General features: G+C 42.2%; 1 protein-coding gene across 4 annotated transcripts in view; it reads left to right on the top strand.

Moving 5' to 3' along the window:
* Window positions 1–25,820, top strand: part of PRIM2 (DNA primase subunit 2) — a 2,362,887-nt gene extending 2,337,067 nt beyond the window's left edge. For all 4 annotated transcript variants that reach the window (XM_044063334.1, XM_044063337.1, XM_044063335.1 and 1 more), the window contains exon 14: window positions 25,439–25,820. In XM_044063334.1, the coding sequence (XP_043919269.1) occupies window positions 25,439–25,681 (243 nt within the window). In that variant the 3' untranslated portion in view covers window positions 25,682–25,820. The remainder of the gene's footprint in view (window positions 1–25,438) is intronic.
* The last annotated feature ends 1,372 nt before the right edge of the window (window positions 25,821–27,192 follow it).

The following is a 27,192-nucleotide window of genomic DNA, read 5'->3' as shown; positions in this document are numbered from 1 at the left end:
TAATTGCCTCATGTACACAGACAACCCTCTCCTCCTACCACCCAACACTACAACCTGTGAGAGATGCACTTACATAGCCAAAATGGAAGCAAAGCTCTCTCCACCCAAGATTGTGCTAAACAGTCAAGAGGAGAAGGTTAACACCCACACTACACCTCAAGCAACACATAGCCCTTGTAAACCCGCACCACCAACACCCACATATAGCAACACTAAATCCACATATGCAGAGGCCCTTAACTGTAACCTGCCCAAGCAACAAAGACCTCTGAAGCTGAAGCAAACAAACACCAATCACAACCAATGTGTCACATAGTTCACAACACCAGTGTGCCACCCAGCAACAGCCCCTAAGGCAAGACAATGTACCTAACACTTTAGTCATAGGTGACTCTATAGTCCGGCACACTGATGTCCCTCTCACCAGGTTGAATAAGGAGAAAATTACAGTTAGCTGCCTGTCGGGTGCCAGGATCCGCCACATAACGCATGCACTCAAGTCACTCCACAACAAGTACAAATATGACTCTGTCATTGTCCATGTTGGAGTGAATGACTTGAGACGTACCTCCCGGGACTACATGAAAAGAGACATGGAAGAGCTCTCGGATCATGTGGCCCAGGCAGGTATGACCCTGGCCCTGAGTAGCATCCTGCCTTCGCCCAGAATGTTACCACAATATAAGGATAAAATGATTGACTTCAACAATTGGCTAAGCTTATGGTGTCATTCAAAGGGGATCCAGTATCTGTCTGCCTGGGATGACATGATTGACAGACCACGATGCTTTGCCAGAGATGGTCTGCACCTGTCGCCCCTGGGATTCAGGTTACTGGCTAAGGCTCTTGCCACCCCTATAGTGCCTTTTTTAGGCAAACTTCAAATGACAAAACCACCACCGTAACAGGTACAAGCGTGCAAAATCTGAAGGTAATGCTACTCAATGCTAGAAGTCTAAACCTCAAAATGCACTCTCTCGAGGCACTCCTAAAAAATGGAGAACATCGATATCTGTGCAGTAACTGAGACCTAGTTCAAGGCTCCAGAGAGCACCCCTGCAATACCAGGCTACAACTCTTACCACACTTTTCGGCCACCAAACCAGGACCGAAACACTAAAGGTGGAGGAGTGTCAGTATTCACCAAGGATATTCACACCACCAGGCTAGTTGGCCAACACAATGTGTCTGAAATTCTCCAAGTGCAACTAACACTAGGTAAGACTGCAATCCAAATTGTAGCTTGCTACAGATCCCCCACCATACCCCAAGATTCTCACTACACCTTTCTAAACATACTGGAAAATATTAAGATAGAACCAAACACCTTAATACTGGGTGATTTTAACTACCCTGCCATTAACTGGGAAAACTACTCGTGTCCCAACACCTTTGCGCAATGGTTCTTGGAATTCATAAATTCCAACGCCCTGGATCAACTAATCCATAGTCCCACCAGGGGCTCCAATATCCTAGACCTGGTCATTACCAACATGGGAAATCAATGCTCCATACCTATGGTCACCCCCTCGTTAGTCAGGTCTGACCATAAGCTAATCACCTTTAACATCCACATCCCACCCCCACCCCCCAGTAAAGAAACCATCATAAAAAACTTCTCCAAAGCCAACTTCATGCTACTCAAGTCAGAAGTGACAAACTTCATGACACCCATGCAGACAGGAACTGAAAGTTCAACTGCTGAATCCTACACTAAGGCACTGTGCGAGCACATCCACTCATGCATGAATCGTGCCATCCCAAATAGAACCAAAATGCTCTCATCCAAAAAAAGGAAGCCAATCTGGTGGTCCCCTGCCATAAACAAACTTTACAACAAAAGGAAGAAACTTTTGCAGAAAAGAGGAAAATCCCAGGATGCAAAAAACTCCCTTACTAGCCTCAGTAAGAAACTGAGATGCCTCATAAAATCCTCCAAAGCTAGTTACGAAAATAAAATTGCCAAATACAACCACAAAGCATTCTATAACTATGTCAAGAATCTAAATGGCAATGCTCAGATCTGCTCTGAGCTAAAACAGAATGGCATTAAATATACTGATCCGAAGGATATTGCCAATATCCTGGCAGATCGATTCAGTGCCAACTTCACCACCCTCTCACCCCCTAAATGGCCCATCTCAATACCGGAAGATTGCAAAATTCCAGTAATAACGGCCACACAGGTACAAAACACACTCTCTAAAGCCAAGAATACAGCATCCATGGGACCAGATGACATCCCGGGCTGTGTACTACATGAACTACAATATGAACTGGCACCTCACCTAAGTGTCATGTTTAGTCATAGCCTCACCTCAGGTTTCGTGCCCACTGAGTGGCGCAGAGCTACAGTTATCCCAATCCACAAGGGGGGATCCACCTTGGATCCCGGAAACTACCGTCCCATCAGTCTGACAAGCCTTATCTGCAAGGCCATGGAGCGTATTATCATGGAACTTATAAACAAAGACATTGGCAACCTTCAAACACTGGACCCCACCCAGTTTGGGTTTGTGAAGGGCGATCTTGTCTCCTGAACCTGATTGACTTCTTTGAATCAGTCTCCAGAGCCATGGACAAGGGTAAGGTGGTCCACACAGCCTATCTAGACCTTGCCAAGGCCTTTGACACCATCCCCACTCTGGAATCATAGATAAACTTACTAAGTTGGGCATTAATCCCTATGTCACCCAATGGGTTGCTAAATGGCTTACTGATAGAACCCACACTGTAAAAGTAGCCGACTCCAAATCCAGCTCCAGACAAGTGACAAGTGGAGTACCTCAGGGTTCAGTCCTGGGGCCACTCTTGTTTGGCATCTACTTCTCTGAAGTACAGGTCAACATTAAGGGACTCTGGCTAACAAAGTTTGCAGATGACTGCAAACTGGGAGCCATTATTGAATCCCAAATGATGTGGATACTCTACAAAGGGCCTTACAGAAACAGATGCTTGGTGCCAGAGCCATGGGCTCAAGCTCAATGCCAAGAAATGTATTGTTATCCCCTTTGGGAAAAAACATGTATCCATGAATTACCATATAGGTGGCAGTACACTACACACAGAAAGTGTGATAAGAGACTTAGGGACACAGGTGGACAGTGGTCTCACCTTCGATAACCACATCGCCACAACAGTCAGGAAATTCTTCTATGTGACACACCTCATCACGAAGGGCTTTTCATCCAGAAAAAAGGAGGTCATTGTCCCACTGTACTCATCCCTCATTAGACCCATTATAGAATACAACGCCCCATTTGGTATGTACCTCTCAAGACATCTGCAACATCTGGAAAGGCCTCAGAAATACCTCACTAAAAGAATCACAGGCCTAAAGCAGATGCCCTACGCTGACCGCCTTCAACAACTCCAGCTATACTCTGTCACATATCGTCTACTCAGAGGCGATCTCTGCTTAACATACAAGGCCATGTCAAACCCAGAGCTGTTGGACATGCTACACTTAAAGAAATCCCAATCCCTCAGAGCTACACGCTCCAGGGATCTAAACCTTGTCATCACAATAAACAAAACATGCTGGAGGGATAGGTTCCTGACCCAGAGACTCCCCAGACTCTGGAATAGATTGCCCATACATGTCAAGCAGAGTGCCTCTTTGGACCTCTTCAAGAGGAACCTTGACGATTGGATGGGAGAAAGGAAATTCACCCCAGGGATCAAGTCAGTCGCCCTGCTAGACAGGGGTCCAGGAAAGTAAATAATGTGGGAAGAAATAGCCAGGGAATTGTTATGGCTAGGCTTGTATAGGCCCTAGGGCTGATAGCCTAGTACCAACCTATGAACCTATGGAAACAGTAATACCACTAATTCCCTGCCTACAACAGGAGTTTCGATGGTGGGCACAGGCATGTCACCTCAACAAGGGTCAGCCTTTCACTCTTCCCACAGCCAGGCAGACTTTAACAACAGATGCTTCGGATTACACCTGGGGAGCACACATGACAGGAAAGTGTATTCAGGGCAAATGGACCACAGACAAAATGCACCTTCACATCAATCAAAAAGAGATGTTGGCTGTACAAAATGCCCTATCATCTTTCAAGGACCTTCTCCATCCAGGACAATTATTATTAAAGACAAACAACACCACAGTAATGTGGTACATAAACAAGCAAGGGAACACTCATTCTTACCCCCATGCAGGCAAGCCATGACCTTGCGGAATACAGCTATAACTTATCAAGTTCATCTGCAAGCACAATTCCTGCCAGGAAAGAAAAATACTCTGGCAGACGACTTAAGCAGAAACATCATGGATCCTCACGAGTGGAAATTAAATCCACAAGTCTTCAGCATGATAATGCAAAAATGGGGGTGCCCGGACATAGATCTTTTTGCCTCCCCACTGAATTTCCAACTACAAAAATTCTGCACAAGGACTTATCACACACAAACATGGAAAGTGGATGCTCTTTCGTTCAGCTGGAAAAGCCTAAACGTTTATGCCTTCCCATCTCTGCCTCTCCTTTCAAAGGTACTCCTAAAAGCCAGACAAGAAAAACCACAGATGATTTTGATTGCTCCAGATTGGCCACGCCAGCACTGGTACCCAATCTTAAAGAACTTAGCTCAAGGCCCACCTCAAATTCCACACCTACTGACTCAACAAAACAATCAGATCCTGCACAGTCCGCTCAAAACCTTAAACCTGGCTGCATGGCAGATACACTAGCCAAACAGACAACACCTCTCTCTAAAGCTGTTATGGATGTCATTTGGAGGCCAGGAGGCCTAGCACCAGGAAATCTTATTCAGAAAAGTGGAAGAGATTCTGTGCCTGGAACCAGGCTCAAAGCCTTGACCCTGTTGTCCCTAACATTCCTCAGATACTACAATATTTAACTGAGATGCTGGACAAAGGACTATCCTTCTCATCCATTAAGATCCACGCCTCTGCCATCTCGGCTCAGTACAACACAGATCCTTCTATTTTCTCTCATCCATTGCTAAAGCAGTACCTCAGAGGGGCTAAAAACATAAGACCGCCCCAGAGATCACCAACACCTACTTGGGACCTCAATTTTGTCTCTTAGAAAAGCTCACTTTACCTCCTTTTGAGCCAGCCAATTCAGCAGAATTAAAATATGTATCATGGAAAACTGCTCTGCTCCTGGCAATAACCTCAGCACGAAGAGTCTCAGAACTACAGGCACTAATGGCAGTGGAGCCTTTCATCATTTTTCACCAAGACAGGGTTTCTTTAAGAACAAATCCTTCTTTTATGCCTACGGTGGTATCCATTGTGGCTCTTAACCAAACTATTCACTTGCCAACTTTTTATCCAAATCCCCAGAATAAAAGGGAGAGACTTCTACATTCTTTGGACATATACAGGCAATTACGCTTCTACTTGGACAAAACAAAAGCTTTCAGAAAAACTGAACAATTGTTTGTATCATATGCTGCAGGATCACAGGGAAAGGCTATTTCAAAGCAGACCATTTCAAAGTGGATAGGACACTGTATACGGTTCTGCTACACACAGCATGGGAAACCTGTACCATCTAACATCAGGCCACATTCCACCAGGGCAACTGTCACTTCTACTGCCTACCTTAGAGGAGTAACTACCAAAGACATTTTGGAAGCTGCAACTTGGAGTTCAGTGCACACCTTTACCAAGCATTACCACTTGCCTCTCTATTCTAGATCCAGAGCTGGCTTTGCCACTGCAGTGCTGCAGGGCCTCGTAGCCACACCAAATCCTCTATAGAACCAGCCACCCTGACTCAGCTTTGGGATTCAACCCAAGTGTAATGACTGCAGCAGTGAAACACGATGAACATAGTACAGTTTTGTACCTACCATAAATGTAGATGTTCAAGTGTCTTCACTGCTGCAGTCCTGGTTACCCACCCACCATCCCCTCTTTCTTAGCTGGGACTTTTCTGTACCTTTCTACACTATACTACCTATGTGGTGTATTTGCTGGTTACTGAGGGTTTTGTTTTTACCTTATTGTATGTTTTGTAAGCAATATGTATTGCCTATCTTTTTGGGGGCACATGACATCTGGGGCAAGAAAGACTGAAGAAAGTGGCGTCAGCTGCTTCTTGTATACCCCTGACGCACTGACGTCAGGGAGGAGGCGAAAGCAACCGATGCCGGACCAAGACATTGGAACTTTGGCCGACTGCGGGACCGCCTGACGGCAGGATAACCCAAGTGTAATGACTGCTGCAGTGAAGACACTCGAACATCTACATTTATGGTAGGTACAAAACTGTACTTTCTGCATCTGTCTGCATGTACCCATGATGCTCTGCAAAGTAGATTTGTTCCAGGCCTTTCTTGTCAAATGTTAAAGCAGAAACATCACAGAGACAACCCAGGCTACACTGCATATTTTCATTGTTTTTGTGAGAACATTTTGTTTTAGTCTGTTCACCCTTTAAGTCTGTATCTCCTTGTTTTTACTACATTTTATTGCAGATGCCAAAATCAGTTAATAGCATTCCATTGTTTTTTCAACAGTTCTTCTTTACTGGAGGCACCTCCAGAGCTTAGGTATTTTTTTTATATATAATCTCACTTTTTCATTTTACTGTCTGTTCTGTCATCTTCTGGTTGTGGTATTGAAGGTTTTCCCTGTTTTGATGTTTACTGTTGTTGAAGATGGAATTAGTTTTGGTGTTCAATATAGAGAGCAAAAGGTACAAAAACTAAATTTGGACATAAAATTCCACCCTAGAACAAACCATTCTTGTGCAGTTATTGTTTAGATGAAGACAATTTTCCACTCCTTGTGATATTTGCTGAGCTTTTCCTGTCTGCTTTTAGAGACAGACAGAAAAAGTTGAAATTGTTTAGAATTGAACAAGGTTTAGGGTGTGCCTCTGATGGGGCTTTGACTTGGAGTGCCTCTTCAGGATTGATTTCCTCATTGTCTAAGACTGAAGTAGTTGCTATTATGAGTGTGTATGCTTGACACAAAGACAAATCCAAAGAAACACAAGATTGAGAATTTTAGAAGAAAGACTTTCTAATTTTTGTCTTAAAACCCTACAGTGGAGGACTTCTACCCATTCATTTATTGGTATGCTTAACTTTGCCATTTAAAATATTCCCAGAAATGTCTCCTGTTAATGCTGGTTGAAATTAACAAATGATTTCTTTATCTGAATATCAGGTGTGCAAAATTTTGGGTTCAAGAGAGCATCATCAGTAAGGTGCTGTTCCTTACCTTCACCAGATATTGACTATGAAAAGTTAATGGAGTCTTTTTGATGGTCCAGTCTGTCTATTATTTCGGCATTTTAGCACAGGCTTCCTGTTTTACCTTACTAGGCTTCACCTTGGCAGTGATCCTGAAGAGGAAGTAGAACCAGTAGTTACCAATGTTGAGACTGTAGTCTTCAAGGTTAACATTTTCAATGGCGATTTGCTGTTGGTGTCAACGGTGATGCTGTCAATGTCCCAGGGTCTTTTGGCTCTGGGGTTGGAGGTCAGCTGTTTGAAGTCAAGCATTGGGAAGATTTTTCACTGTCAAGCTTAGTGTGATCAGCTTTTTGACCTTTGGGTTTGAGGCTTTTGACTTTGGTCCTAGTGTCGAATGTTTTTTCAATCACTCTGTGAGTGGTTGGGCCATTAGGGCCAGGTTTAATGCCGGTTGTGTACATGCTCGTCTCAACTGGTTTAGACCGCCTTCTGTTGCAGAAGTAGTCGGTGACCTCAGTCTGATGTGATGCTTAAACAGTGATGTCACCACCATCAATGCAGACTACTCTGTGCATGTCCCTCACAACACTGGTCTGACCTGCAGACATTTCCATACCTGGATGTCTTAGCAGTTAACAGGACCGAGGGGACAGGATCCTTTTGTGTGATCATTGACTGATAAATAGACCAATTCAAGGTTCTTCACCTTCTAGAACTGGTTATGTGCAAACACTTGGACTCTCCTCATGAGTCTGCAGGACAAAAAAAGGTGCAGATACTGTCACCCTCTGGATTACCTCAAATTTAAAGAGGTGCCTGAAATTATGAAACAAAGATGGAATAATATTTAGAGAAAGGAAAGTAATAGAATGGGAAGAGGCCAAGAAGACATTTGGATTGCAGATTTATTGATTGCCTTCCCTATCAGCGGTTGATATTAGAGTATAGACAAAGAGAAAGGGAAAGGGAAATTCTAAATGAAAGACATGCCCTGGTTAATTGACTCGAGAACAGAAGCTGCTGTTAAAAAAGGGATAATTAGTAGGACATATAAAATATTGCACGATAACTATATGAATCAATCAGAGAAGATCAGAAAAGATTGGGAAGAGAGATTACATAATTCACAAAGAAACAATGGGAGAATATATGTTTGGCTGCCAAATATCAATAAATTCTAGAAGATTCAGGATTTTTGCCTGAAAGTGTTTGCACAGATACTGTTATATACCCCAGGCAGACTTCAGAGACTTTTTCCTTACGTAAATGGCAAATGTTGGAGGTGTAATGGGGAAGAAAGAGGCACCTGGGAGCATAAGTTCTTGGTGTGTAATGAGTTGGCAGACTTTACAAATTCCCTACAAAGTAGTCTTTCAGGAATACTGGCCAATCAGATGGATTTAATTAAGTAAATTATTTTTCGATCTAGAATATTGGATCTGAATTGCCTAAGTAAGGCCTTAAGTTTGGTGGCTACCAAAAAAGCAATTTCTAGAAAATGAAAATCAAAGTCTATACTTGAAATAGTGAATATTGTAACAGAGATAAAAAAAAAAACAAGAAGTAGGATTTTTAGAAAATGATGGGAATAAATTACATAGAACAAAATGGAATTGTGGAAACAATACATGCGGAAACATATTTTGGAATAGGAATAAGGTTTAAGCGATGGCAGGAAAATGAACAGTTTATGTAATGTTGATTTCATTATATGATATAACAGTATATGTGATGTGTAATATTTGTAAATATAAACATGTTAATACAGTTTGATTATTTTTATATAAATGTAAGTTTGCCTGTGTCAAAAATGATAATTCCATAAAAGTGTTGTTAAACAAAAAAAAAAAAAATAGAAAACAAAACATCTCAGGGATGCTCATATCCAGAAATAGTCCTCAATATTCTGTTATTCTTTGCCCCATTTCCCCTATTCCAAAATTTGTATACAAAGCTAGGTAGAACAAGCCCAGTCATTCTCATAGCCCCATTTTGGCTGCAACATAGGTTCATAGGAGGTTACTAGGCTTAAGTCTAGCCATTTATGCCCCAATTTTACAAAGTACTAATGCCCACAGGTAGAATGGTTTTGGTATATGCCTGTGCATTAGGGTATATACAAACTGCCCCTGTTCATAAGGGACACAGATGACAAGCCAGTGGTGAATTTGGTATTTCCCATCCACTGGTCCAAACTGCATTTGAACAGACTTGGGAAAGACCTCTGTTTGGCATGAATGGGAAGTCTGTTCCAGAGAAGGGTAATTCTTTGAGAAACAACTGTCCCTCCAACATAGGTTCATAGATGTGTACTAAGCTAATGGCCCTGGTGCCTTTACAAGCCTAGCCTATAGGATTACCCTGGCATTGTGCCACCTGACCTCAGTTCCCAGTGCCTTTGTCGAGTAAAGCCACTGGAGTGATCCCTGGGGTTAATTTTCTATTTCCCATCCACTCATCAAGATTTCTCTTGAAGAGGGCCAGTGAGGTGCTCTGCATGATATGTATGGGAAGTCTGTTCCATAGCATTGGCAGTCTCTGGGTTATAAACCTGTCCCTCCAGCATGTTCTGTTGATTTTGGTAATGAGGTTGAGGCCTCTAGAGCTTGTGATGTGAAGGGATTGGGATTTCTTTAGATGTAGCATTTCTAACAGAGCTGCGTCAAGACATGGCTTTGTAAGTCAAGCAAAGATCGCCTCTAAGTAGACGATATGAGACAGAGAATAGTTGTTTTTTGAATCTGTCCAAATAGGACAAATGTTTAAGGCCTTGGATCCTCTTTATGAGGTACTTTTGCGGCCTCTCCAGTTGTTGCAGGTATCTAGTGAGGTACATACCAAATTGGGCATTGTACTCAATGATTGGCTAATGAGGGAAGAGTAGAGGGAGACAATGACCTCTTTCTTCCTGGATGCAAAATCCTTAGTAATGAGATGTACCACAGAGAAGGACTTTCTGACCACAGTGGCAATGTGGTGGTCAAAAGAGACGTTGCTGTCAACCTGTGTTCCCAGATCTCTTATAACTCCTTCTGTGTTCTGTGGACTATCATCAATGTGGTAATTCGTGGGAACCAGGTTTTTCCCAAAGGGGATGACGACACATTTTTTGGCATTGAGCTTAAGGCCATGGTTCTGACACCAGTCGTTGGTCTCAGTGAGGCCTTTCTGTAGGATGTCAACATCACTTGGCGAGTTAATAAAAGCTGCCAACTTGCAATCGTCTCTGAACTTTGTCAGCCAGAGTCCCTTCGTGTTGGCCTGGACTTCAGAGAAGTCGATACCAAACAGGAGAGGACCCAGGACCAAACCCTGCGGGACTCCACTCGTGACTGTTCGGCAGTCTGACTTAGATTCAGCTACTTTCACACTGTGGGTTCTACCTTTGAGCCAGTTTGTAACCCACCTAGTGATATAGAGGTTGATGCCTAGCTTAGTGAGTTTTTCTATGATTCCTGAGTGGGGAATGGTATCAAAGGCCTTGGCCAGATCAAGGTAGGCTGTATAGGTTCATAGGTAGGTTCATAGGCAGGTACTAGGCTAATGGCCCTAGGACCTATACAAGCCTAGCCAAAAATGTACCCTGGCTTTCGCCACCCAAGAAAATTATTTTCCTGTGCCCTTGTCAAGCATAAAGACAGAAGTGATCCCCGGGGTGAATTTCCTGTTACCCATCCAATCATCAAGATTTTTCTTGAAGAGTACTAATGAGGAGCTCTGTTTGACATAGATAGGTAGTCTGCTCCAGAGTATGGGAAGTCTCTGGGACAGGAATCTATCCCTCCAGCATGTTCTGTTTATTGTGGTGACAAGGTTTAGGTCCCTAGAGTGTGTAATTCGGAGGGATTGGGATTTCTTTAAGTGGAGCATGTCCAACACCTCTGGGTTTGACATAGCTTTGTATGTTAGGCAGAGATCGCCTCTGAGTGGGCGATATGCGACGGAGTAAAGCTGGAGTTTTTTTAGACGGTCTGCGTAAGGCATCTGTTTGAGGCCAGTAATCCTCTTTGTGAGGTATTTTTGCGGCCTTTCCAGTTGTTGTAGATGTCTTCTGAGGTACATACCAAAAGGGGCGTTGTGCTCTATAATGGGTCTAAGTGATGAGTAGAGGGGAACAATGACCTCTTCTTTTCTGGATGAGAAACCTTTTGTGATGAGGTGTGCCACGTAGAAGGATTTCCTGACCACGTTGGCGATGTGATTATCAAAGGAGAGACTATTGTCCACCTGTGTTCCAAGGTCTGTTATCACACTTTCGGTGTTAAGTAGACTACCGCCTATGTGGTAGTTCATGGGTACAGAATTTTTACCAAAGGGGATGACAGTGCACTTTTTGGCATTGAGCTTGAGACCATGTCTTTGACACCAGGCATCTGTCTCAGTGAAGCCCTTTTGTAGGATGTCCACATCGTTAGGAGTTTCAGTTATGGCTCCTAGTTTGCAGTCATCTGCGAATTTAGTTAGCCAAAGACCTTCTGTGTTAGCATGTACGTCAGAGAAGTAGATACCAAACAGGAGAGGACCCAGGACTGAACCCTGTGGTACTCCACTTGTCACTAGTCTGAAGTCTGGTTTGGAGTTTGCTACTTTCAGAGTGTGGGTTCTTTCAGTAAGCCAGTTGGCAACCCATCTTGTGACATAGGGATTTATACCTAGTTTAGTGAGTTTATCTATAATTCCAGAGTGTGGGGATGGTGTTGAATGCCTTGGCGAGATCTAGATAGGCTATGTAAACCACCTTACCCTTATCTATGGCTTTGGTGACTACTTCAAAGAAGTCTTTCAGGTTTAGGAGACATGATCTGCCTTTTACAAACCCAAACTGTGGTGGGGTCCAGGGTTTGGAGATCTCCAATGTATTTGTTTGAGTTCCATGATGATACGTTTCATTGCCTTGCAGACGAGGCTCGTCAGGCTAATGGGGCGGTAGTTCCCGGGGTCTGTTGTGGCCCCCCCCCCCTTTGTGGAGTGAGATGACTGTCGTGGTGCACCATTCAGTGGGCACAGAGCCTGAGGTGAGGCTATGATTGAACATGGTACTTAGGTTGGGGGTGCCAGTTCATTCTGTAGTTCATGTAGAAGGCAGCCTGGGATGTTGTCAGGTCCCATGGATGCTGTGTGCTTGGCTTTGGAGAGTGAAGTTTTTACCTGTGCAGCTGTGATTACAGGAACTTTGCATTCTTCTGGTATAAAGATGGGCCCTTTAGGGGGTGAGGGGGGTAAAGTTAGCACTGAACCTATCTGCCAGGATGTTGGCAATATCAGTTGGTTCTGTATATTTAGTGTCATTGTGCTGTAACTCAGAGCAGATCTGAGTGTTGCCATTGAGATTTTTGATATAGCTATAGAATGCTTTGTGGTTGTCTTTAGAATCAGTGGCAATTTTGTTTTCATAACTAGCTTTGGAGGATTTTATGAGGGATCTCAGCTTCTTATTGAGGCTGACCAGGGAGTTTCTCCAATCATGGGATTTTACTCTTTTTTGCAACAGTTTCTTTCTTCTGTTGTAGAGTTTGTTTATGGCAGAAGACCACCAGATTGGCTTCCTTTTTTTGGAGGATAGCATCTTGGTTCTGTTAGGGATAGCACGATCCATGCACTCGTGTAAGTGCTTATAAAGTGTATTTGTGTAGGATTCAGCAGTCGTACCTCTATTGTCCATCTGCATGGGTGTCATGAAGTTTGCCACTTCTGTCTTAAGAAGTGTGAAGTTGGCTTTGGAGAAATTTTTTACGGTTGTTTTCCTAATGGGGGGTGGGAGCGGGATGTAGATGTCTAGGGTGATTAGCTTGTGGTCAGATCTGACCAATGAGGAGCTGACCTCTGGTGTGGAACACCAGTCACCCATGTTGGTGATGACCAGGTCTAGGCTATTGCTGCCTCTGGTGGGGGTGTGGATAAGTTGATCCAAAGCGTTGGAATTGATGATTTCCAGAAAACGTTGAGCAAAAGAGTTGGTACATGAGTAGTTTTCCCAGTTAATGGTAGTGTAGTTGAAATCACCCATTATTAGAGTGTTGGGTTGTACCTTAATATTTTCCAGTGTATCAAGAAAAGAGGAGTGGGAATCCTGGGGCATGGTGGGGGGTCTGTAGCAAGCTACAATCTGGATTGTGGTTTTGCCCAGAGTTAGTTGAACTTGGATAATCTCAGATGCATTATGCTGAGCAACTAGCTTGGAGGTGTGGATATCCTTAATGAATTTTCATTTTCACAAAGAGTACGATGATGCATTCTTTTTTTCTTTGCATTGTGTTTTAGGCCCTGGTTCTGGCATCAGTTATTCGCCTGTGTTATACTTTCCTAGAGGAGATCTACATCTTTGGGGGATTTAGTGTTTGCACCCAGCTTGCAGATGTCAGCACATTTGGTCAGCCAAAGGCCGCCTACATTAGCCTTGACTTCTGAGAAGTATATTCCATGCAAGAGGGGTCCCAGTACTGAGCCTTGTGGGACACCACAATACCAGGCCTCTTGGTTGAGTTGGATTTACCCACCCTAACTTCAAATGTGAGCCATTTGGCTATCCATCAGGTGACATAGGGATTTATGCCTAAATGTATGAGTTTGTCTGTAATACTCGAGTGAGGTGTCAGATGCCTTTGGCAGGTCAAGGTAGGCAATATGTACTGTTTTGCATTTGTCCATGGCTCTAGTTCCCTTCTCAAAGAAGTCCAGTAAGTTTAGTAGGCATGACCTGCTCTTGACAAACCCAAACTGGGATGGATCTGGAGTTTAAAGATTTCTTATGTCTTTGTTTATCAAGTCCACAGTAATTTTTTCATGGCCTTGCATATAAGAGTTGTCAAACTTAAGGGTCTGTAGTTCCCTGGGCGTTTTGATGGTTCATCTTTTTATAGAGGAATGACCGTAGCAGGCTCCATTCCCTAGGGATGAAGCCTATCTGGAGCATGTGGTGACCTGTTTTTGGAGTTTGTCCTAAGTTTGTTTCAGTTTGGTACTGCAGTTTCTATGCAAGTATTTACATGCTTGTATAGGGTTTCCACAAACGCATGTTCTCTGACTTGGGAGGGGGCAGTTGGAATTTAGCTATGTCTTCCACTAGCCTTGGAAAAGTTCTTAAAGGATTTGGGGTTTGCTGGGAATTCAGCCTTTATGTTTATTTCAAGTTACTGCTTTGTGATCTGATCTGACCAGTGAGGACATTACTTAAGGGGGGGTGCAACATTCCCTCATATTTGTGAGTAGCAGATCCAGGATATTTGCACCCCTAGTAGATGTGCAGACTAGCCATTCCAGGGTGTTTTTATTGACAAAATCCAGGAATCTTTGAGACTGCAGTTTAGTGGTTGTGTATGCATCCCAGTTTATGGTGGGGTAGTTGAAATCACCCATGAATATGGCATTGGGCTGAATTTTGAGTAACTCCAGTACATTCAAGTATGTGGTATGGCCATCCTGGGTCATAGACCAGGACCTATAGCTAAGAAGGATATTTTATTGGACTTTACCTAAGGTTAGTTGGACATGGAGTAGCTCAAGCATGTCATGTTCTTTGACCAGTCTTGAGATGCACTTAATTTTGATGTTCATTGATACTCCTCCACCTCTTGTCTCTTTTTGTCTAGTTGCTGATTTAGGTGTGTGGAATGCATTATAGGCTTGGCCTGCTGGAGTGCTTTCCATGGCTTTAAACCATGTCTCAGTAACTACACAGATGTCGACAGTCTTCCTGGATGGGGAGTAGTTCCAGGGAGTGGAGTTTCTTGTTGAGACTCCTAACATTGAGCAGTACCACCTTTAGTTTATCTTGGGTAAAATGAGCAGTAACACCTTTAGTTTATCTTGTGTAAAATGTAATGTGGTTGAAAGGTTTATCAGATTGGCATTGCCTAAAAAGGCATTGTGGGGTGGATAATGTTTGGCCAATACACAAAAGTCTAGTGGGGACAGGTGCAGACCATCCTTGGCAAAGCAGTGTGGTCTGTCGATCATGTCTTCTCAAGCTGACAAATATTGGACCCCCTTAGAATGACCCCAGTAATTAAACTAATTGTTAAAGTCAGTCATCTTCTGTTTATATTGTGACATTGTCCTTGGAGAAGATAGAATGCTGTTCAATTCTAGGCTCATACCTATCTGGTACACACAATCTGAAAGCTCCATCAATTCTCTCTTCATGTAGTCTACAGTGGTATGTCTCAAGCCATTAACATCCACATGGACTATGAGAGAGTTGTACTGGTACATTTGGTTTAATGTCCCGAGTGCATGTTTGATCTGGCAGATCCTAGCCCCTGATGGATAACTGGCCATCACTGTCTCCTTAATGACCAATATATTGGTCATGTTGCAGTTTGCCTTGAGGATATAGAAGTTGAGACTGTGAGATGTGGTTGTCTGTATCCTGGAGAGTGTCTTTGTAGAGTGTTTGGAAGATTGCTGAAGGCAGTGTGTATAGGAGGCCTTCGAGGTTTGGGTAGATTGCATTTAAGAGACTCAGCATTTGTGAGTTTGTGCCTGATCCATAGTAGGTGTAGTGTGTGTCTTACTGGCACGCTGTTTGGAAATAAGTGTCTGTATGAGAGAGCTTTGCTTCCAAAGACATAGTGTAATTGCATCTCTCACATGCTGTCCAGTCTGCTTAAGAATAAAATGGTTGCCAGTAAGTATGAGAAAATGGCTACATTGTCTCAATATGTCCATTTTCACCAGGTTAGCTACAGATACAGTAGAAAAGTGCACGCCCATAACCGTAGATCCTTTTTTTGTGATCTATAAAGGGAGGAAAGGTCTAGGATGATCTAAAACCAGCACTCTTGTGGTAATTCTTTTCAACAGATACACTAGCTGTTCTACTGTCAGGAAGATACTTGAGAAAATAGCAGAGGAAGTTTTATATAGAAAATTACAAGTGTAGGTGCCTGCGTCTATACAGGGCACTGCGAACCACTGCTGCATAGCTCAGCAGCACAGGTTATATGAGATTTGAAATTACTGTTCCCATTTGTCAACAGGAGCCTCAATATATTTAAAATCTCGTAAAAAGAAGTTATACTTGAAATCTTTTGTGAATTGTAACACCAAAGGGATTATATATTTAGCGATTTGTAAAATATATGAGTCATTTTACATAGGGAAGAGTGAGAGAAAACTCAGAGGTTATACGAACACCTCTATGATATAAAAATGAGACGTGAAAATAATGCCCTATAATACCTGTGTATGTAAGGGAGCTGAATCTGGATTCTTTGTCCTAGAGACTGTAGCTATTGACCTGAGAGGTGGACCATGGGAAACGAGGGTTGAATACAGCGAGCTGTATTGGCAAGTAGTATTGGAAGCATGCAAAAAAACTGGTTTAAATGATATGATCTTTATTATGCCTGAATTAAAGCTTAGATCTGCTAAGTTATAGATAGGGCTTGAACTGTTTGAATATATCTTACAAAGGAATGTAAAATAACTTTTATTTGATAAAATGGTTTTACATAAAAAGTTTTATAAAAGGTTTTAGAAAGAAAAGTTTTTGTGATTGTCCACTAGATGGTGCTATTCATTTATAAGTTTTTTACTATGTATATTAAACTAAAGTAAGGTATACAACTGAAATGGTATAAATGTATAAATGTGTTATATATAAGTGGATTTGTATAGTTTATACATGTATGTATTTGATATTTATTTGATATACATCCGTTCATTTATAATTGTTATGCACATTGCACTTTATATCAGCATCAAGTGGGATTGTGACAGGGAAGTTTGAAGGTTGCAGTAACTTGTATTTAATTAATCAATTAGGAACTGTGAGTCATTGTAAGCTTTCATTGGGTGGAGTTAACTGTGAAATGATATTTAAATGAAGGTGGTGGTGGTGTTTAGCTTATCTGAAGAAGTTGGTGACGAAAACATACCTGTTTTTAAAGTTTATGTATCTTTGTGTCTACACTATTAAATTTTACCAGTCGTGGATCCGGTGGAGTGTTTTCTGCTTCATACTACTTGGTTATATGAGATGAGTTAGAGAGGAATCCAGTCAGTAAATAGTAAAAATGCAGTGTGTGTGTGCGCGCGAGCGCAAAAGGCTCAGATCATGCAGCAATTCACAGTTCTGTCACTATTGTGAGTGATACTACAACACTAAGGTTCCCAGACTAAGTAAAATGCAAACAGAAATATAATAAATTATGCTCAGATCCTGCAGCAATTCACAGTTCTCTCACTATTGTTTGTTATACTACAAGACTATGAACTCAGACCACGTAAAATACAGACAGTAAAAAGGAGTATAAATGAAATAAATGAGGTCCAGATCCTGCAGCAACTCACAATTTTCCCACTACTATGAGTGGTACTACAAGACTAAAGTCCCAGACCAAGTTAAAAATGCAAACACTTGCCTTTCGGTTTATAATACACAATTCATATTAATGCTCTGAGTATTGCAATGTGCACTAGTTGAAATGGGATTATATGAAACCGGTTCCTGTGTTGCCCATATCCTTACTTGGATAGGAGAAAGCTTCTCTGTTCACCAGTGAGAGTGGGGAGCTTTGAGCAGCCTATCTGTCCCTGGAGGAGTGGTCTCAGCCCAGAAACTAGTTGTCTATTGGCCGTTTTGGGCTAATTCCTAGCTCTTTCAAGTCCCCTGCTTTAAAACCCACTTTGGTGCGGTTTTTGCAGTTGTTCTGACTCAGCAACGCTCCTCGTGGTCCTGCAGAGTGGTGCTAGCAGCAGAGAGATGAAAAAAGAGTGACTTTACCAGATAAAGTATTTTTTTGTTTGCCTTTTGAATTGCGACTGCTTCCCTCACAGAAATGCGAGTTATAACTGCTCTACTACCTTTCAAAAAGCTTGTTATTTGCATTATTTACTTACCTGCACTTCTAAAGTTGTTTTTGTGTTTAATTTAACTGTGTAGGCTGCCCACTCAAGTGCGCTAGCCTGTGCTAAGCATTTACCGTGTTTTACTGTTATTTTCCTGTCTCTGTTTAAAAAAAGAGAAAAAACAAAAAAAATCCTTGTTTCCTGCCTTTTCTGAGCAAGAATATTCCTGAATTCAGGTTTTGCCGAATTCTGGGCTTTAGTACAGGTTCCTGTGTTGCCCATACGCTTACTTGGATAGGAGGAAGCTTCTCTGTTCACCAGTGAGAGTGGGGAGCTTTGAGCAGCCTATCTGTCCCTGGAGGAGTGGTCTCAGCCCAGAAACTAGTTGTCTATTGGCCGTTTTGGGCTAATTCCCTGCTTTAAAACCCACTTTGGTGTGGTTTTGCGCGATTTTGCGCATCGCTCAACATCGCAAAAACATAGCGCAGCACCGGTTAAACAGATTTAAACCATTCCCGGCTCCACAAAGTCTGCTCTTCAATTTTTCCCTTAGAACTAGTCCAACTTGCTAAAAAAAGCACTAAATCTTCTTTTTACAGCCCAGCACTTGCTAACTTTCTCAGTAAGCACTAGCTAAGTTTAGTCCTACACCCCCCTATTAATATACAGTAGTACAAGGCTCCATATTCGCCCACTCCAAACAATCAGTAATCAGTTCCATAAACCATCCAGGTATGTCCAAACAGCAGTTTCAGGTATACTCTCCAGTCCAGTTGGTGAATCTGGGAATCCTGAGGCAATGTTACAATTGCCGTATGTACACAGACAACCCTCTCCTTCTTCCAACAAACACAAACATATGTGAGAGATGCAACTATACAGCCAAACTGGAGGCAGGGCTCTCTCAACCCAAGACTGGCACAGCCAGTCAGGAGGTGAAGCAAGACACTTACACCGCAAAACCAGATACACATAGACAAATTGCACCAGCAAACAAGACGCACAAACTCACAAAAACATACGTGGAGGCTCTAAATAAAAATCTGCCAAAACAACAGAGACCTCCAAAGCAGACATCTAAGCAACCACTGCCACAAAACAACATTCACGTAACACATACTTCACAAAGTCAGCATGCCACACAATCACAGCCCCCAAGGCTAAGCAACACACCTAATACACTAGTAATTGGAGACTCTATTGTCAGGCACACTGACGTCCCACTCACCAGACTGAACAAGGAGAAGGTCACGGTAAGCTGCCTGTCGGGGGCCAGGATCCGCCACATAACACAGGCACTCAGGTCACTCAACAGCAGGTACAGATATGACTCAGTCATTGTCCATGTTGGTGTGAATGACCTGAGACGTACCTCCCTGGACTACATGAAAAGAGACATAGAGGAGCTCTCTGATCATGTAGCCCAGGCCGGTATGACCCTGACCCTGACCCTGACCCTGAGTAGCATCTTACCCTCACCAAGAATGATGCCACAGTATAAGGACAAAATGATCAATTTTAACAATTGGCTAGACTATTGGTGTCATTCAAAGGGGATCCAGTGTCTGTCAGCCTGGGATGACATGCTCGACAAGCCACGGTGCTTCGCCAGAGACGGCTTGCACCTGTCACCCTTAGGCTTTCGAATACTGGTAAAGGCTCTTGCCACCCCCATAGTGCCTTTTTTAGGCAAGGCTCAGAAGACAAAACCACCTCCATAGACAATACCAGAAACAAAAAACTAAGGGTAATGCTACTCAACGCCAGAAGTCTAAACCTAAAGATGCACACACTCGAGGCACTCCTCAGCATGGAGAAAATAGATATCTGTGCAGTAACAGAAACCTGGCTCAAGGCTCCAGAGAGCACCCCAGCATTATCAGGATATAACTCATACCACTCTTTTCAGTCCCAGAACTCGGACCGAAATACTAAAGGCGGGGGAGTATCCTTCTTTATCAAGGATACCCACACCTCTAGGTTAGTGGCACTGCATGAGGCGGAGGAGAACATCCAGGTGCAACTAACTGTAGGTAAAACCGCTTTTCATTTTATAGCTTGCTATAGATCACCTACCCTGACTCAGGACCCCCACTCGGCATTCCTGAGAACATTGGAAAATATGAAGGTCCAACCAAACACCATGATATTGGGGGACTTCAACTACCCAAACATTGACTGGGAAAACTACTCAAGCCTCAGCTCCTTTGCTCAATGGTTCCTTGAGTTTATAAACTCAAATGCCCTGGAACAACTGGTCAACACACCCACTAGAGGGGACAACATATTGGACTTGGTCATCACCAACATGGGGGCCAAATGCTCTATACCTGAAGTAAACCCATCGTTGGTAAGATCAGACCACAAACTAATCACATTGGACATCCACGTCCCGACCCCACCCCCAGCCAAGATAACCACTGTGGAAAAATTTCTCAAAAGCAAACTTCACACTCCTCAAGACCGAGGTGGAAAGCTTCAAAGCACCAGAGCACATGAAAAATGAGACCCAAACCACAGAATCCTTTACAACTGCACTCTATGAGCACCTGCTGAAATGCATGGATAGTGCCATCCCAAGTAAAACCAAGACTCACGCCTCTAAAAACAGGAGACCAGTCTGGTGGACCCCTGCCATAAATAAGCTATACAACAGAAGGAGAAAACTATTGCATGAGAGGGCAAAATCCCAAAAAGCAAGGGCATCCCTGATCAGTACTAGTAAGAAACTTCGATCCCTCATTAAATCATCTAAGCCAGCTTTGAAAAGAGATTTGCCAAAGACTCTAAGGACAGTCACAAGGCGTTCTTTAGCTATGTCAAGAATCCGGAAGGCAACTCTCTGTTATGCTCTGAGCTGGTGCAAAATGGCACAAAATTCACTGAACCACAGACATAGCCAACATCCTGGCGGACAGGTTCAGTGCAAACTTTACCCCCCCCCCCTTCCCCACCAAAAGAGCCGGTGTCTTTCCCAGAAGAATGCAATCCCCCGGACATCACAGACACACAGGTGAAAGCAGCTCTCGCCAAAGTAAAAAACACGGCATCAATGGGACCAGATGGCATCCCAGGCTGTGTATTACACGAACTCCAAAATGAACTAAACCCACACATAAATTCACTGTTCCAACTCAGCCTAACCACAGGTTATGCACCCAAAGAATGGTGTACATTAACAGTGATCCCGCTCCACAAAGGTGGCGCCACAACGGATCCAGGGAACTATCGCCCTATAAGCTTAACCCGCCTGGTCTGCAAAGCTATGGAGCGCATCATTATGGATCTCATAAACAAAGATATTGGGAACCTCCAAACACTGGACCCTACCCAATTCGGCTTCGTTAAAGGCAGATCTTGTCTCTTAAACCTGGTTGACATCTTCGAGATAGTAACCCAAGCCATCGATGAGGGAAAGGTGGTCCACACAGCCTATCTGGACCTAGCAAAGGCCTTCGACACAATACCCCACTCTGGTATCATAAATAATCTTACCAGCCTAAATATTAACCCATATGTCACTAGATGGGTTGCAAACTGGCTCAAGGATAGAACTCACATGGTCAGAGGCGCGGGTGCCATGTCCGACTCTAAGCCAGTTACAAGTGGTGTCCCACAGGGCTCAGTCCTGGGACCCCTCTTGTTCAGTATATACTTCTCTGAGGTACAGGCAAACATAGGAGGACTATGGCTTACCAAGTTCGCAGATGACTGCAAACTGGGAGCCATAATCGACTCACCGGCTGACACAAGCATCCTCCAGAAGGGCCTTATGGAGACGGATACCTGGTGTCAGAACCATGGCCTCAAGCTAAATGCCAAAAAGTGCATAGTCATTCCCTTTGGGAAAAACAAAGTGCCCACAAACTACAACATAGGAGGGAGTCCACTATGTACGGAAGAGGTAATTAGGGACCTGCGGACCCAAGTAGATAGTAACCTCACCTTTGACAATCACATTGCTAAAGTGGTTAGAAAAACCTTCTATACAGCCCACCTAATCACGAAAGGGTTCACATCTAGATCTAGAGAGGTCATTGTGCCCCTCTACTCATCACTGATTAGGCCCATAATTGAGTACAATGCCCCATTTGGAATGTACCTTACTCGACACCTGCAGCAGCTAGAGAGACCTCGGAAATACCTCACCAAGAGGATAGTGGCCTCAAACAGATGCCCTATGCAGCACGACTTAAGAAACTCCAACTCTACTCTGTTGCCTACCACCTACTCAGAGGCGATCTCTGCCTGACATACAAGGCCATGTCTAACCCAGAATTGTTAGACATGCTCCATCTCAAGAAAAACAAATCCATTAGAGCTACACGCTCCAGGGATTTTAACCTTAGCACAACAATAAACAGGACATGCTGGAGGGATAGATTCATATCCCAAAGGCTTCCCTCGCTGTGGAATAGAATCCCAGTCCATGTTAGACAGAGCCCCTCGCTGACCCTCTTCAAGAGAAATCTTGATGAGTGGATGGGAAATCGGAAATTTACTCCCGGGATCACTTCCTTGGCCCTGCTGGACAGAGGCTCAGGAATCTAGCCTAAAAGGGTGGCGAAAGCCAACACATTCTGGCTAGGCTTGTAAATGCCCTAGGGCAGATTGCCTAGTACATACCTATGAACCTATAACCTGAGCTTTTAGTCTGATGGGGAGTGTCTTATCAGTTTACGCTATCAGATTCCATAAATGCAAAATAGCACTGGGAGGGGGTTGCAAACTCTATTTACTGTAAGGACCAACAGCTAAAAAGGCACGGAGTTTAAATCCAAAAATCAGTGCAGTCACACGGCAGTTTTAAACTCACAGCGCTTGTAGCTGAAGAGGAATTTTAGGTGAATTCCTTAAATAGGAAAACTTTCTCAGCTTCTCCTTCTAATTAGCTAGATCTAATTCCTATGCAATCAATGAATGCAAAAGGAATGTGAACTAACTGAGCCAAGTTAACAGCTTGTAAGACTTTGAGAAAAAAAACTTTTCATTAAAACAAAGTTTAAAATACAACAAACTGTAATATAGTACCAAAATCAAAAAGTAATGGAAATATCCAAACCTTAAATTTAGAAACTTAAAAAAAAAATCAATGCATTCAAACAGTTTTAAACTCAGAGCTTTTATAGCCTTCCTTTTCTCAGGCCTACTCATCTGCAATAATCTGCGTCTGCCTCTCTCTTCAGATTGCTTCAAACCCATTTTTGCACAAGCCTCACCTAGATCTCTGCTCTCTTCATCAACTGTAAGGTTTCTGTACGTTCAGTAATGGGCAGGGACTCTTCATTCCCCACCAAGGTAGTCCAAATGCTTACCTCTTCCTAGAGGCCTAGCTCTAAAATAATATACAAAATTAAATATGCATGTTTTTTGTATATGGGCTACTTCAAAAGGTTTGGTTACCTTCACTGCTCCATTTCATAAACTGTTAGACGATCTTTCTCAGATGTTTTATACAGGCCTAAGATACTTATTCATAAAGGCATGCGTTGCTATAATTTGTATTATTTGTGAAGGTTCTAACTCTTTGTCATTAGCCTTTTTAAAAGAAATCCTGTTTGTGGGACTTGTACTTGCTTTAAATGAAAGTGACTTCCTCCTTTTAAATCAGCTGCTCCTGCAGAAATGATGTGCATCATGAAAAACGCTCCTAGTGGCCGTCACTTCAGACTGAATAGATTCTGAATTGTAAGCATTAAATGCCAGTCTTGCATACTTGTTTTTTTTTATAAGGATAAGGTGTTAGTGTGAACAAGCATATATCATTTATGTCTAAGGTTGCCACCAAGATAAACCATGATCTGCTTATCAGCCTGGCTTTTTTCTTTTTTAAGCTTTCTAATAGAGGTGAATATTGGCTGCATTGTATGGATGTCCACCGACAACTCAGATTTTGTCAACAGAACCAAATCTTTGAAGAATGATTTGTCTTTTTTCAATTCTTTTACAAAAAGTACACAGAAATCTGCCTTCTTTACCTAGACCTAATTTAGTTAGGACAGTGACAACTTTCTAGGCCTTTTTCGAAAATGCATGCTTAGGTTATATTTGTGCAGCAGCTGTATGGGCAAGACATTATAAGCTGGATGTGATCTATAGATCTGGATCTTTCTCCAGGGCCGTAAATATCAGAGATACATGAACGTGGCTATCTAGGAAAATAAGCTTGAGATTTTGTCCTACTGTTGACAAGGATGGAAATTGTCATACTAGATGCAAAAGTTAAATGCTTTCCATAATATTAGATCTGAAGGAGCAGGTCTCTCCTCCTCAATATAATCACACTTTTCTCCAGCCCTCTTGCTGATGTGGGTTGGAGATCTATTATTGTTCTAATCTTTTGTGCTCCACCTTAAGGCAGCATGACTGAGATTTAGAGAGGAAGTTCTTTTGCAGTGCATTATAGGTAAAAGGGGAGGTGCTTGTAACCTAGGAAACTTTTATATGCCAGGCTGCTTAATGCCTAAAGACATTATTCCCACTATTGCTGAGAATGCAGTTGCTCATCCATTTTTAACATTATGGTAAGTGCTTGACTTTTATATGAACTATTTTCAAAAGCCATTTTCAGTTGACAGCGTCTAGTCCATCACAATCCATTCTTCTTTTGTCTGCCATTTAACTGGCATCACTTTTGAAACACCGTACTTTACCTTGACCAGTGCTGCACCCATACAAGCCTCGTGCAACTTTCTGGGGCTAGGCCCAAACAGGCTGTGTGGGCCACTTGAGGCACTACTCTCAGGCCTGATTCCAGATGTTTATTTTAATATTCCTGTTTTACATGAGGTAGTTCTTTGAAAGCACCATCGTATAGCCATATCTGATGGCATACAGAGATAAAGCCCTTACTATGGCTGAGAATACCCATGTTTGAGTAGCAGCTTGTGCACCTAAAGGCACTGGCAAGGGATTATAAGTGTGCTCATCCTTGGAGGAGGGCAGGTCAGTGTATCCTATAGAGGAAGGGTAGCATTGTATTCAGCTTGTTGGGAAGGGATTATGCCTCACTATCCTTGCTGTGATGTAGGTAGCCTTTCCACCCTCCTAGAAGTGGGGGTTAGAGACATATGTAAATGTTCTCAGTGCTGAGATGTCACCGACGGCATAAAGATCCTGATGTCTGCCTGAGTGATGCCCTCTTTGGATGCTTGTCTAGTTCTCTTCTTAGTCTAGTTTGGTATTGGTGAACTTAACAAGAACACAAAGCTCCAGACAATAAAGCTGAAAGGGTCAAAGGGGCTTGCAGACTATTGCATCGTGATAGTCATTTTCCCAAGATGGGATTATTTTTCAGCATTTAGCAAGAGTTATTTTACTATTTTCAGAATGTATATTTAATAACAGTGAAAAACTGAATTTTTTTTGGTTTGCAAAAAATAAAATGTCTGAGTCTAAAAACAAAGCACAGATATAATTTATTTTGCCCTCCTTTCTCTCTCTCTCTCTCTGTCTTTTTCTGCAGGTGGAGGACTGTGGATTTTCATTAAATCACCCCAACCAGTTTTTCACAGAAAGTCAGAAGGTGCTTGGAGGTGGACGAGAAATAAAAAAGGAATCTAGCCAATCAGACAGCTCACAAAGAAGTCAGAACAGCCAGACTGTGAAATCATTGTCCAAAGAGAGTATCGCTGATTCAAAGCCTGCTATTGCGGCACCTTTAATGGAAATGGAGGATTTGGATGAGTTCTTCAATGAAGTTGAATGACTTCTGTTGTTAAACATGACACTCTCCTGTTAGTCTCCTAATGTTTATAATGTTTAGTTTTGTATTGGTGCTGTTTGCTTTTACTCCTTTTCATATAAACACATTTGGAAAAAAATAATAAAATTCTGAGTTGCCTGTATGTCTGTTGTTTCATTTTTTCTTCCTACACTAATTTGTTCACTATTACATCTTAACATTTTATGAGAGTACTCAGTTTTCTGGGTTTGGTTGGACAGAGGTGTCTATTTTGTTTTTAGAAATTTGATTAAACGCATAATTTTTATTCATAGGATGTAAGCAACATTAAAGTAGATTGCAAATAACAATATGTTTGGGAGACAGTGAAATGCCTACAGCAGTGAGCAGTATATTCCATTTATTGCTGATATTTTCAGGGATGCATAAAATTAAGTAATAGATTCATTTGCTGTGTATTCACCCAGGGGATTCTGATTCAGATTGTCACACAGAAAGTAAAGTAATCAAAAATCACTTGGAGCCAGTGTGTTTTGAATAAGCAGGAGGAAATTAGTTGAAGGTGTTTGTATTTTTGCATAATGTAACAAGGTTGTAAGAGCTAGCGAGTGACCAAGCATGTTTTGCAGTCAGTAGGCTTAACAGGAAGGAATAAAAAAGTGGGAAATGATTAAGACACTTGCAAAACAGGGGACAAGTCACTGAAGTGCTTATTAATACCAGACTCTGGGGAGTGATTACATGTTGGCCAGAGATCCATGTTTGCTGATGGATGATATTCTTACTGCACTATGGAAATGCCTACATAGTAATCAATAACAGGTTAATCATGACATGCCATTACATTTCTGTAATTAAACGGCATCTGTATAACTGCTAGAGGAAATGTTCCTTTCTTAATTTTTCTTTTTGAGAATGACAAGGTAAGGAAAAAACACTTCAGGTGCTCTTATCATTTAACCATTGCAAATGCAGCACAGTTCAAATTGATCACAAACGTTTTCTTGTACAGTTGACAGGTTGTATATAAAATGGTAAAGATAAAATAAAACAAATGTTATATGCTGCCATATCCATTGCAGTTCAACTTCTATTCTGATTTCTGTTCATTTTCTGTAGCAGACTTTTCCTTGTAAGTACTCATTTTTTGTTATAGTCACCGTATCATAGTAGTAGTTTTGACTGTTAAGATTAAGTTTATACATTTTATATAAATAGTGTTGTGCATCATTGGTGCTAAGCCATTCCTTTAAATATTCATCTCTCAAATTAGCATTTTTATGTTTTTAATCATGTATTTAGTTGATGCAATGTATTCATTTTTGGAAGTGTCTCAGAAATCAAGTCAGAACAATGACAAGTAGCTGTTGAGAACCAATACCCAGCAAAAAGAAGATACAACATTGCCATCACATCCTGCCTTGCTTTTGTCAGTCATGATTGTGAAGGATTAAAGTGTAAAATAAACCATGTGCTTAAATATACATCTGCAGAATATCCTAATCAATGGGAACTTTGCTTTTGATTTAAAAAAC

This window comes from Protopterus annectens, chromosome 2.part1 (assembly GCF_019279795.1).
Source record: "Protopterus annectens isolate FY-2018-M chromosome 2.part1, PAN1.0, whole genome shotgun sequence".
Classification (NCBI taxonomy): Eukaryota; Metazoa; Chordata; order Ceratodontiformes; family Protopteridae; genus Protopterus; species Protopterus annectens.
The sequence above is the reverse complement of the archived record's forward strand: the minus strand, read 5'-3'. Positions and strand labels throughout refer to the sequence as shown.